This window comes from Myotis yumanensis, unplaced genomic scaffold, assembly GCF_028538775.1.
Source record: "Myotis yumanensis isolate MYYU_CA2020_CCGP unplaced genomic scaffold, mMyoYum1.0.hap1 SCAF_3, whole genome shotgun sequence".
Classification (NCBI taxonomy): Eukaryota; Metazoa; Chordata; class Mammalia; order Chiroptera; family Vespertilionidae; genus Myotis; species Myotis yumanensis.
The window spans coordinates 183441869-183456042 of record NW_027223754.1 but is presented as its reverse complement, the minus strand read 5'-3'; the positions used below and the strand labels follow the sequence as shown (position 1 = coordinate 183456042).

At 37.1% G+C, this 14174-nt stretch overlaps 1 protein-coding gene across 3 annotated transcripts in view; it reads left to right on the top strand.

Moving 5' to 3' along the window:
- Window positions 1-14174, top strand: part of SLCO1C1 (solute carrier organic anion transporter family member 1C1) — a 56129-nt gene that overhangs the window by 31635 nt on the left and 10320 nt on the right. For all 3 annotated transcript variants that reach the window (XM_070407821.1, XM_070407822.1, XM_070407820.1), the window contains 2 exons: window positions 6544-6739; window positions 11630-11795. In XM_070407821.1, coding sequence (XP_070263922.1) covers window positions 6544-6739; window positions 11630-11795 — 362 coding nt within the window. The remainder of the gene's footprint in view (window positions 1-6543; window positions 6740-11629; window positions 11796-14174) is intronic.

Sequence of the window (14174 nt, the reverse complement as noted above, 5' to 3'; positions counted from 1 at the left end):
CTCATCTTCCTCCATGCTTTCCAATAGGTACTATCAGCTGCATCCTGTTAACTCTTAGTACCTTTAGAAAAAAATGTTCGAATATTTAGACTGAAGGTAATTCATGGTATTTTAGATATGAAGAAAAAAAAGGTGAGTAAAAATAATCTAGCAGGATAAAATATTTAGATAGTCTGTGGTACAACTTTCTAGCAAAAAAATGTTCACAACTACGGGCGAATGACCATGAAAATATCACATAGATCACATGCATTTTATGAGGAGACTAGAGGCCCGGTGCACAAAATTCATGCACGGGAGGGGGGACGGAGGCTCCCCTCAGACCAGCCTGCACCCTCTCCAATCCAGGACCCCTCAGGGGATGTCCGACTGCCGGTTTAGGCCCGATCCCAGAGATCGGGCCTAAACCGGCAGTCGGACATCCTTCTCACAATCCTGGACTGCTGGCTCCTAATTGCTCAACTGCCTGCCTGCCTGGTCACCCCTAACTGCCCCCCCACTGCCAGCCTGATCACCCCTCACTGCCTCTGTGTGCCAGCCTGATTGCCTCTAACTGCCCCCCGTGGCTGGCCTGGTCACCCCTAACTGCCCCCCACCAGCCTGGTTGCCCCCAACTGCACCCACCCCTGCCGGCCTGATTACCCCTAACTGCCCCCCCACCAGCCTGGTCGCCTCTTACTGCCCCCCATGCCAGCCTGGTCGCTCCCAACTGTCCCCCACTGCTGGCCTGGTCGCCCCTAACTCCTCCACCTGCTGGCCTAGTCACCCCCAACTGCCCCCCATGCCAGCCTGGTTGCCCCTCATGGCCCCCCCCGCCAGCCTGGTCGCCCCACACAACCTCCTGTTCAGTCATTTGGTTGTCCCTCACTAACCCCCCTGCCAGCCTGGTCACCCTACACAGCCTGCTTGTTCAGTCATTTGGTCATCCCTCACTAACCCCCCTGCCAGCCTGGTCGTAGGCAGCCATCTTGTGAGGACATGAGGGTTAATTTGCATATTACCTTTTTATTATATAGGATTCTTAATAATGGATATATGTTTTTCAAGTGCACCCAAAATCTCATAACGGTGAACATTTTACCTGAACACTCTCTACAATTATAAAAAGGGGGTATTTATACAGTTAAAGGTGAGCATTACAAAACAAAGTTTGTATTTGTTCAATCAAAAGACTTCTGGTTCCTGGCATTTGAGTTATTTAAAGGGGCCATGTTTCTAGCATGGCAATACAGTCAAATAATGAGAAAGATATTCAAGGGCATAAAATAGAATGAAGAACAAGAATCTACAAATACATGAATACCACCCTGCAAATAACTGGATACTTTGAAAACCAGGATTAGTTACTTTAGTTTTAATTTAATGCTACTGTTTCAAGGCATAAAGTTTATTCTGTTTTTTTGAACATAGCCCTTTATGGTAGGAGATTGCAATAGTTTAACATAACTGACTCTTTTTAAAATATTTAAAGAATTGCTCTATATATCTGTCTCTGAAAGAAAACTTGGGGGAGGGGGGGTGCGTCCTGAGCTTATTTTAGGTTATATAATTTTTCTGTAACAATCTAGGATAATGGGCACTTAGCAGATGCTAATCTAATAAACTCTGTTTAGACTATTCTTCCTCTAAAGTGTAAGTGTTCAAACTATGTCACAGAACTTTTAGTTTCAACATTAATCAGTTCAAATTAATTTAATTTTATTATTCAACATCCCTAACCTTTTTTTTTATAATCTATAGAATGGTGAAAATAAATACATCATTTGGTTGAAATAAAGATTTAAAAATATAAAATGCACCATAAATGTACATAGCTGTCATATAATAAATATTTTTTCTCTTCTGACTTACTCCTTTCTCTTTTCTCCTTCATTTTTTCCTTTGGGCTATGGATAATGATCCTTTCTGTGATGAAACATGGGAGAGGCAATAAGAAAGCACATTTTCTCTCTACTCTTGGAGAAGGCATTTGACATGACACAGAGAAAAAAATAAACTGAAATTTCCCTATGTGTTCAAAGGCTAGCTGTTAGAATGACAATTTATTTTTGTTCTACATATTTTTGTATGTTCACCATATTCTCTCTAAAGTTTAGAAATAGCATCTTTTATGTTAACTACTTTAATTTTGCAAGGAAAATAAACAACAAAAAATGTTTCAAATTCAAGGAGTAAAGAAAATGTCATAAAATGATTTTGCTTTTTTTAATTCTGTGGTTTTTAAAAATTTTCCATTGCAATTTCAGCTGAAAGAAGTTTGAATAGACAGTTGAATTTTCCATTTAAGCCTCTCTATTACTATAGCTACATCCATGCAAATGATTTTATCTTTTATCTCCTTCTTAATACACAGATAGTAATCATTTTTGCTGAATTTCTTAGAAATTTTAAATTAAATAAGACAGTTTCCAGTAAACAAAATACATAATCATTGATAATGATAACCTTAGAGGCATCACACAGAAAAGGAAAAAATAATATAATTACTTGGATAAAGGTGCTTACAATAGAAAACATTAATTTTTGGTGACTAGGCTAACATAGCAAATTTAATAATTATATTATAATGTGTTCCAGAATTAGGTAAAGTTATATTAAAAATATGTGAGATGATGGAAAATAATCTTAATCTGTGAGAAAAAATACCCAAGAATGATATTATGCCCAAGAATAACAGCTAACTTTACTTCTTTGCACCCAAATGGCTGTAAGAGTGTGAAAAGTCCCATAATCTTTTTCTTGCATTTTTCTCTCTGTAAAATTCAAATCTTAATATTTATGTATTCTAATATTAGAATAATCGTGTGAAGGTCCATTATATAATATGGAATTTTACTTCACTAGGAGAGAAGCTCTGAAAACATCCCAAAGTACTGTGATTATAACTCATTACTATTTCACCTTAATGGCTAAGGCTATCATACATCTCTATGGGAATCAAAGTTTCCAGTTTATGTGTTCATTATACTGACCATCTCAAAACATTTAATACTTCTCTCATAACTCTTGTTTAGGCCAGTAACAAAGAATAGGTATTAAATCTGAATGGGTGAGATGAAATAACAACAAAGTAGCTGAAATTTCTTTTAGCTTTACAGACTGGGTAAATATATTAATGCAAAAGAAAATACTTGAAATAAATTGCAGATGTTAGTGTAAATTGAAACTAGCATTTTCATTTAGAATATTTAGATGATAACTATTTTAAGATCAACACATTGTATGATGTAAGTGTAAAAAGAAAAGTGAGTAATAATGAAACCAGAGTAAAAGTTCTATTTCATTAAATGACTTAAAATACCAAAGATGAAAGAAAAGAAGCTTTGTGAGGCAAGAAGTACATCTTATCTGATATTCAGGAAATTTGCCATCAACTTGGTCCAGCATGGACAGCTTATAGACGCCTAGGGAATTGGAAAGGGAGACTCAAGCAGATAGTGTATTTGAAAATGTCCTACTTATCTTTTTTGGAATCTGTTATAATTTAATCATCTTGAAATATGAGAGTTAACATAGCCAGAGAAATGTGATAAGTGAATAAACTTAGTTTACTCAACTAAGTTTAGTTATGTAGGACGTTATTTTGTGGAAAACTGTCTGAGCAAGGAACACAGGATCCTATGATGAGCACAGTTCTTGCTTTGAAGGTTAGATGGGAGAGTGAGAAGTGTGAACCAGACAAGCTAACAGGTCATTGTGATAAGTACCAAGGCTGCTGCCCACGGGACCCTGCAAAGGGCCTCAGGCTAAGGGAAAAAACAAGTTTTTTGATGACTAACTTGTGCACCCTGATTCCAGATGAGTCACAGGGCTGGTGGGGGCAGTTTTAAATACTCTAATTAGGCAAAGTCCAGAGTCCTCCGGAGAAAAAAACCTTGATCTTGGAATCAGGAAAATATCTCTAGGAGAAGGTGTTGATACTACTAGGGTAAGTCAAGAGCAAAAGTATAAAAAGGTATTAAAAGATGAAATTATGAGAAGAGGGGTGAGGTTTTGGAAGGACATTTTATCCAACAAAGTACATATTTTGTGCAGAAGGACTTGGAGGCAAGAGAACACATGGAACTTCCTGGATGTTTCAAAAGAGCACAGGCCTCTAAAAGGTCAGTTAAAAGATGAAAGTCCTAACTTTTAACAATCCACTTTGAGAGAGCAGTGCCCTGAGAATAACCCCGTTTCAATTCTCGGACTCTTCTAGGTCAGATAGGGAAGGGAAAGGTCAATGGAATCCAGCGCCATCATGGAGCTACAGAACAATGGGTATTCTTAACGCTCTGACGCCTTATGTCCAGGTGTGAGCTTTACTTTGCAAAATAAAACAAAATCCTAAACACATTCTCTGAATGTTTTTGTTCAGAGCCTGGTTTTCAGGAATTTTTTTTCTTTTTTTTCATAAACCTCTTTCAGGGGATAGAATTGAGAGAGAGAATAAAAATATACCCTCTTTTTGTGTCAATCTTGGGCCTGTGAGAAATGGTGCAAAACCAAGTACTATGTATAGGTAAAAATAGGGACTTAAATGGTACACAGCAAATCAAGACAGTGCTTAGTTCTTGGGAAGGAAGACAAAACCTGAAACAGAGAATCAGCTTTATATATTCGCTATTTAAACAATCAGAAAAATTGGAAAAAAACATTAGCATTTATTAACTTGGGTCATGAGTAACAAGGTTTATTGTATTATTTTCTATTATCTGCTCTCTTTAAAAAAAAATAATAATCAGGTGCCTCTTAGCTCATGTTTGGCTCTTGAGGGGCCCATATGCTCATCTCAGCCTCTTGCCAAACTCACAAACCTCTGTTCAGCTGGGGAAGCAAAAATTAACATCTCCTCTTTTTGCAGTTTCACTAATTTCATGATCATGCCCCTTCAAGGTGGGTTGATTTCTAATGTGATCATTTTAATGTTAACTTAATGTACAATCAAAGCAAAAGAGATGAAATAAAATGCCCTTATTGTCTATTAGTACAGGATGACAAGATTTTTAAAATAAAGTGCTATAATATGTAGCAAAAGATTGTCATGTATTTGCTATTTTAGTTTCTAAGAAAATTATTTAGGAGACTGGATATATAAATCTAAAAAGAAAGAAAGGGGGGAAAGCAAGTTAGTTTGCTTCTCATTGTAATTTTGATTTAATGATGTCTCATCGGATTGTGAGTCAGAGGCAGGAGACTCATGATCATTGTTCACCACAGCAGCTGCTGTGCTCAAACCTCCTTCGTTGTCCGGGATTTCTACAAGCTTCTGCCCTTCTCTCAAAAGCTCAAGGTAATGTGGACATCAATGATTGGTGTGTACACAATATAAAAAGAAATTCTAAAATAGTAGAGAAATAGCTGGTTGTTGAGTGCCAGATTTCTGTTCTCTAGCATTATTTCCCAATTTAAAATCCAACCAACACAGCACCAAAGGGCCCCTTTCTCTCTCTTTTCTGACGTAGAGGTGTTCCACTCCCCCCATCACAGTATTTTATCTTTGTGAATCTGATAGACTAGAATACGAAGAACTTGGCTGAATAATATTTTGTGTCAGATACTGTGCTAAAAGCTTTCCTGTCATTCAATCACTGTTATTAGCTCCATATTGTAGGTGAGCAGACAGGTTTAAGTTCAGAGAATCACCTGTAGTTACACAGCCATTAAGCTGTAGAACTGAAATCTAAACACAGGAAGTTAGGACTCCAGAGTCCAAGCTTTCAACCACTTTGTTAGACCTCTTCCTAGTGTAGTTTTTAAGCCACATCTGTTTGATGACTAAGGAGGTTGAACGTCTATTGATCAAGAAAACTGCCTCCTAAACCCCTTGAAGGAGAGACAGTATAACGTAGTGCTTGAAAGCACAGAACTTGACATCAGACGCCCTGCATTCCAATCTGTTGTCACCACGACCACAAGCATATTGCTCTCTGAAGTGAAAATGATAATATCCCTACCTCCTAAGGACATGCTGAAGAGTAAATGTGATTAGATAAAATATTGAATGCTTAGCTGAGTGGCTGGTACATCATAAGCAAATAATAAATATAAAAGTAATCAAATATACATTGTTTTGTTAGGAAGGATACCAAATTAAGAGTTGGGTCCTCAATGAAAACAAATTTTAGGGGAGCCAGAAAATAGAACAAATACTTAAAAAAAAACCTCTCTGCATTCCCTGTGCCTATTATTTTTTATGCACAACCTTAATAGTCACCTAGCTGCTACTTGATTGTACCTGTTAGACCTAGATTGGGCCAGAAACACATTGATTCATTCAGTATTAATTGATTTCACACCTTATGCTAGACACTGTGTAGTCAGAACTCTGAGACTGTGCTATCATGAAACTATAATCTGGACATTCATCAAAATCTCTTTATATGTGCCAGCAGATGATAGTAAATGAATATTTCTGTAACATAAAATGACAAATTCATCTGATAGTATGTCATGAACTATTGCACAGTTTTGTATAACCCCTTAGAAAGTTTGTGTGAGTGTACTCAGATTTCTTTCAGAGATTCACAAAATGATAGATAAATTTTTTTTCTTGTTCCTCAGGGCTCATCAACATACCTGCAGTAGCCCTTGGAATATTCTCTGGAGGGATAGTAATGAAAAAATTCAGAATCGGTGTATATGGAGCTGCAAAAATCTATCTGGGATCATCAGTCCTTGGGTACCTCCTATTCCTTTCCCTGTTTGCACTGGGCTGTGAAAACTCTGATGTGGCAGGATTAACTGTCTCCTACCAAGGGTATGTTCACTCATGAAATAATCTGAAGAGATTGGCTTGCTTAATCAAATTAATTTTTCATAGAGTTTCATAATAAGATCATTTGATTTTTAACCATCATCGCCATGAAAAGGGGATAATTGTTCTATTGTTCCATAACTGATGATATTTATGACATGAAAGTTATAATTGTCACCAAAATCTGTCATCTCTTTTGAATTTGAATGTCTTAAAGAAATATAAAAAAAGCTAAACCTACATCTTACTTTAAGGCAGCAACCTGATAGTGGACAATTCAAACCTTGAATCTTGCCTCTTCTCATTCTTAGTAAAAAGACATTGTATGGGTTATTTAATAGAATCCAGCTTCAATTTTCCCATTTAAAAATAGAAGTAATTACTGCCTTTTAAGGTTTTGTAAGACTTAAGCAAGATAGCATATGTGAAAGTGTCCAATATTGCCTAGCACAAAATATATATATATGCCATTCATAAAAACAATTGTATTTTTTTTTTACCATAACTGGGAATGTCTCCATGCCACCCTTTGGGGTCTCTGTTGTATTCAAATCAGGTAAAGTTTCAGGAGACAATTCTATTCCTCAACCCAGTGACCCACATGGCAGCTCTCTTTAGTTCTTTGCAGTTGGCCAAGAGAACGTACTGATACTCTCAGGCCTATGACATCCCTATGGGTGGGTGATTAAGTTTCTTGGCTTCCAGAGTCTATCACTCTTTTTTTAATAGTATATTTTTTCAGTTGTACAACATAGTGATTCAACATTTATATACCTTATGATTTGATCACCATGGTAAATCTATAAGCATCTGTCACCCTACAAAGTCAGTATTATATAATTGACTATATTCCCTGTGCTGTACATTACATCTCTGTGACTTATTTATTTTAACACTGGAAATTATTACCTTTTATTCTCCTTCACCTTTTTCACCCATTTCCCCACCTCCCTCCCCTCTGTCAACCATCAGTTTGTTCTCTCCTCTATGCGTCTATTTCTGTTTTGTTTTGCTTGTTCATTTTTTTCTGATGGAGTGTTTTTTTAGATCCCAAATACAAGTAAAGTCATATAGTATTTATTTTTCTATGTCTTATTCATTTTACTTAGCACAATTCCCTGTAGGTCCATCCACATTGTCAGACATGACAGATTTCATTTCTTTTCATTACTGAGTAACATTCCCATATATCTCACATTCTCTTTATTCATTCATCTATCAACAGATATCTAGATTGATTCCAAATCTTGGCTATTATAAATAATGTTGCTATACACTTAAGGGTGCTTATATCTTTTACAATATGTGTTCTCATTTTCCTCAGATAAATATCCCTAAGTGGAATCTATCACTCTTAAAGCTGGGTCTTGAAGAAACTATTTTGCCTTCTCTTCAAGAGTCCTTACAATCATTGTCTTTGAACATGAGTTTCCAGAGGCAGCTCTTTTTATCCATCCATCTACCTCTACATTGTTGGTTTAAAAAAATGATCGAGCCACTCCTGTATGCCATGCCAGCCTTCCTGATTGCACCTGCCTGACTGACTAGAAGTACCTGTGGCTCAAAGGTCAATGCTTCTAACATTACTTTCTGTTTCCTGCAGGTTCAGCTGCTTCTTGCTTACTGCTTGCTTTCAACTCCCTTCCTATGCTTTCTTCCAAGCTGATCTGTCTTGTCTCCATTTTTCAAACTCCATCACCTTCATTAACTCAGTTTCTCCTATTGTCAAGGGAACATCAGTTATACTTTTGTTATCGAACATGTACAGAAAAATTAATGAATGCAAAGTTATTATACCCTGCTTCTGGAAGTTATCACACTAATGTTAGACTTCCCTAAGTGTAGCATCACCTTAGTAACAGTCAGCAATGTAGATTAAGAACAATAATTATAAACAAGAATTGCATGAAGGTTCTGGAGAGAGTCGAAGTCTTGTGCTATCTTTATCCATATAATCCTCATAGTAAATGGACAGTGGTACTTTGTATTTTGCAATTTACAAAATATCTTGACTTTCAGTATCTTCCTTGTATCCTCAGAACACCTTGTGAGGTAAATTTTATTATTCTTGTTTAAAGGAAATTAAGGTTAGAAAGGTTAGTTTGCTTCCTCAAAGTATAATAAATTTCTGCAACGCCATGCTCTCTGTAAGACAAAAGCAACACATAAACAGACAAGAATAGCAAACTTTTGAAGTTCACGTTAAAAGTATAACATTTTAGTATAAAATATTTATAATTATCTATACTATAAAAGGGTAATATGCTAACTAGACCAGACATCTTCCATATGTCCTACCAAACAAAGCCACGGTGGCAGGGGCTGAGACAGAGGCGATTAGGGGCAATAAGGCTGGCAGGGGAGAGCAGTTAGCAGGCTGGCAGGGGAGGGCAGTTAGGAGCGATCAAGCAGGCAGGCAGGAGAGTGGTTAGGAGCCAGTGGTCCTGGATTGCGAGAGGGATGTCCGACAGTCGGACATCCCCCGAGCGGTCCTGGATTGGAGAGGGTGCAGGCCAGGCTGAGGGACCACCCTTCTCCCACCCCCACCCCAACCCCCGTGCACTAATTTAATGCAACAGGCCTCTAGTTTTATTATAAAAATATTTATAATAGAACATAAATATTATTAAATTAATAGAAAATAATATACTTATTACATGAATACTAGCCCTTAGAAGTACTCATCTTAAAAGACTATAATTGCATTGAAATAATGCCATTCTTTAAAACATTCTAAAACTCTTCTTTTGCTTTCAAAAATATTCTCAACAATGGCACTGAGTTAGCCTATGAGAGTAGCTTTGCTATTGGAAGCAACCAAAAACAATTGCAACATCACTAGGGAAGTCTGTCCCCTCCCAGCTTGACTATTTTGAAAGCAAATTTCATTTTAATATAAACATCCTGGCATATTTGATAAAACTCATAATTACAATTTTCAACAACTCCATTGGCAACACATCCTTCTTAAAAACCACGTGTGCAATTAGTTTCTCCATCAAGATTGCCCTAGGTGATAAATTTAACCTACCTTCATTAACATAAAATAATTGGCTTTATAAAATACAACCTGCTCCCCAGGGATCCCCCTGAGTCACTGTGATTCTGGACACTCAATAGGAACATTGTCAAGAACCTTTAGATGAGGTAGTGGAAGGAAGAAAGTTGCTTCTGCAATAATGAGAATAAATCTATTGTGAGACAAGAATTTAGAATCCAGAGACTTGTAAGGGTTATAATTTGTCACTAATAAACCTTGGGATTTGAGCAAATTATCTGCCCACTGTGGAACTGATCACAACCAAATTCCTTTCAGCTCCATCCTTCTGTGATCTCAGGATTGATAGTGCCGATTCTAGGCTTTCAGAGGCACATATTGATACTTTCAGATACTACTGAACAGTCTATTAACAAGTGATGCCTTATGGAAGGGAATAGAATGAAATATTCCTGTATGATTTGTCAGGAGACCTAGTTAAATACTCTTTCATTTTGTTTGGAGACATCTCAGAGGTCTCTCTTTTTACATTTGAAGTGATCAAATCTATAGCAGTCCTACTAGATAGAATATTACATCAATTAAGAAATTATTATTACAATTATTATAGGAAATAGCTTTCAGAGGGAAGGGTCAAAATGATTGATTCTTTCTCCAAAATAGAGTACCATTTTTTAATTGATTGCTTTACCAAAATCTTGTTTCTTAGCCTACTATGTATCAGGAATTGTTTTTGGTGTTAGTGATACAGAAATGAATAAAACAAATAGTTATCAGTGAGAGTACATGACAGCTTTTGTGTGTGTTTTTAAGTTTCTCATTTTTTTGTAAAAAAAAATGGGGGAAGAGAATAAGCAAATAAGTAAATTCAAAATGGGAGAGGAAAAAATGAATTATGAAGGGCCAATGGATGCTAGTTAAGGAGCAGATAGAAGAGACATACCACTGTATAAATAGTATACCCATAGAAGAATAAAGAGATATGAATAGGGTAAGGAGAATAAGTATAGGAGGATTCGGTAATTCAGGTGAGAAGAAATAGAAGTGAGGGAGAAGGAATTCTTGTACAGATTAAAAGGGAAATACAATGAATGAGAGAGAACAAAAGAGAGGGGAAAAATAAGAAAAGACAACCAAAATTAGGTCATGTTAACTGTTTTTAAAAAGCCAGCTTTTTGAGGGCAGATATTGTCTCATTCGTATTTTTAGCCGTCTTCTCCCAAAGCAAGTACTTGGAAGGCTTCCGATAAATTTTTTATGAATAAATAAATGGGTAAGTCATTTAAAAAAGCATGTGAAATAAAGTCAAAAGATTTGGAAGAGCTCCAAACGGTGGGAGGCTATTTGGGAGAAAGAAAAGTTAGATGAATTGTCAATGCACTTATCAGTCAGATATACACTAATAAGATATGCTATAGATGTTGAAAGTCTGTTGAAATGTTGACTGCCTGACTCTGGTTTTCTTCACCATACCATTAGCAATGCCAATTCTACCGATGTTTAAACAACTCTGAAGGAAATGTACACACACCCCATTTACTATGCATTTAAGTACTGTCAAAAATCCTCTAAAGTTTACTTTTCTGCCTTGTAGCCATTTTCATACGTCTTTGCATAGAAATATATGAGAAGATTCTAGAGGCAATAGACATTAATAAAAAACCGTATTATGTGCAGTTAAAAATCTCTAGAGATAACTTTCAAAAGAATGCTGTTCTTGGTGGCTGGTCTCACATTTAATGATCAGAAGCTAATATTTCTAATGAGAATTATGTTTCCAAAAGGGAAACGTTGTTGGCAGTGCCATTTGTATCACTCCAGAACATTGATTTTTAAAAATATTAGGTTACTGCCTGCTAAGAGGTAATATTGTATACTGTTACATTTCTTTTCAGAACCAAACCTGTCTCTTCTCATGAACGAGCTCTCTTTTCAGATTGCAACTCAAGATGCAAATGTTCAGAGACAAAGTGGGAACCCATGTGTGGTGAAAATGGAATCACATATGCATCAGCTTGTCTTGCTGGCTGTCAAACCTCCACCAGGAGTGGAAAAACTATTGTAAGAAATCTTCCCTAAAGTGTGTACCCATGGGCCTGAAACAATATGTAACTATACAAGTCTGTGGGGATAGGGCTCAGGGGCCAACCCAGAATCAGACCACACTGGTAGGAACCCTGGCTCTTACTCTGCCCTTGTTTTTATTTATTTATTTTATTTGTTTCTTTATTGTTGACAGTATTACAGATGACCTTCATTTTTCCCCCTTTTGCCCCCCACCCCCTTCCCCCACCCCAGGCCTTCCCCACACTATTGTCTGTGTCCATGGGTTATGAGTATATATTCTTGGGTTAATCTCTTCCACCCACCTCCTCACTGAGATCTGTTATTCTGTGCCCTTGTTTTCTTGTGTGGAGATAGGAAATATGATCATCATGAAGAAACTAGAGTTGTTGAAAGAATTAGGCTAAGAATTAAAATCATGGAATGGGCAGGATGAGCTTGGTAGTTATGCAGTCTAATTCTCTCATTTTGCTTTTAAGGAATATTATTCTTGAATGAGAAAGTCTAAGTCGTAAGATCATATAATAAGATCTGTATTGGGGTCCATGTCTGCTGACCCCACCACCAATGGTTTTCGGGACAGGACCAATAGAGGCCAGTGTTAGGAAGGCTAGCCTAAGAGGTCTCTAGACCCAAGAGTCGGGAATCTGTTTTTGAGAAGGTTGATGTCTCTGGGACTGCTCCTCCTGAAAAATCAAGCCAGTTTGTGTAATCAAGAGTTGGTGACTGGAATGAAGGGTTCCTCTAGGATGGAAGAGGAAGATGAGGTTGGAAATATAGATAGAAAACCAAGGGTTTTATGTACTTCATTATTAACAGACTCATCCCCCTAATCACACCTTCACATTCCTACTCAAAGGCAGACTCTTCCTCATATCCGCTGTGTATACTGCACAGTGGTCAGATGGCTTTGTCCTGTGGCTGATGAGATCTGCCTGTATTTGATAGTCCTAGAGGGCTGAAAATAGACACACATATATTTACACATGCTTGTCCACAATAGGAGAATGCTTAGGCAAACACTTCTGCAGACACAGAGTAATACTTTGATTTTCTCTCTGTTTATTGCTATTTTAACATTTTATTCAGAACATGAAGAATTAGTCTCTAGCAATAGTAAGACTTCCCTCCCATCTGAAATCTCAGTTTTCACCTTCCATCCCTTTTCATCTTTCTTTCCTTTTAATTTTTTTTTCTTTCGGCCACTACTTTTTGTAAACAACTGCTTCAGCAAAAGCAGTTGTTTCATTAGAGCTTCATTTATTGAAGACATTGCATGCCAGGGACTAAGAGAGGTGTTTTAAAAACAAACTCACATTTAAACATTATTTCCTCAAGTAGATGGGTATTATTTTATTGGTTTTCTTCATGTGAGAACTGTGGCACTGAAATACAAGGGATGCCTAAAACTCACATATCTAGTGAGAGACAGTCAAGATTAAAAAGCTTTTTACCTGACACTAAAAAATCTCTATCACTTCTCTTTCTTACAAAGGAAATGCCACCTTTACTTCACTGTTTATCTAAAAATCCACAAACTTTTCTGTGATAAAAATGACAACTTATATGTATACATTCATACATCAAATTTACAGAAATAAACTGATGAGAGGTTATTAAAGTTGCTTTTCTGTACACAATTAAGTTGAGTTTTATTTCTCAGAAGATTTTTTCATAGTAACCACTATTAATGATGTCATATCCTCAAATTTTGCCTCTTTATTTAACAAATTTTTCTTGAGTGCTTAAAAACCTATTTTGGGCTATAGATGTGAAATGATGACAAAGCTGACAATTTCTGTCAAAGGTGACATTCTAGTGAAGATACATATGTAAAAATAAATGACTATATACTATTCTAAGAGGTAGCAATAAGCACTGTGAGGAAAAGAGGAGTGAGATTAAAAGGGTGGAGAGATGAGGGTATTATTTTGAATGGGTGATCATGGAAGTTCTCTTTAATGAAATATCTGAGCAGAGGCCTATGGTGTATATGCCAGCCACGGAGCCACCTAGAAGAGCTGCCCAGCAAAGAAAACAGTAATGAAGCATGGGTAAACTCACCATGTTGAGGCTTGACAAGGGCATGATGGAAACCCATGTGTGTGGCTGAAGCAGGAGGAGAAGGGAAAAATCATTGAGCAGTCAGTTCTGAGTGGAATCCAGGGGTTACGTCATACACCATGAATAAGCCACTTTAAGGTTTTGGATTTTATACAAGTACTACAGGCCCGGTGCACGAGATTCGTGCACTGGGTGAGGGGGTCCCTCAGCCCGACCTGTACCCTCTCACAGTCCTGGAGTCCTCGGGGGATGTCTGACTGACGGCTTAGGCCCTCTCCCCACCAGTAGACAGACATCCTTAGTGCTGCAGCG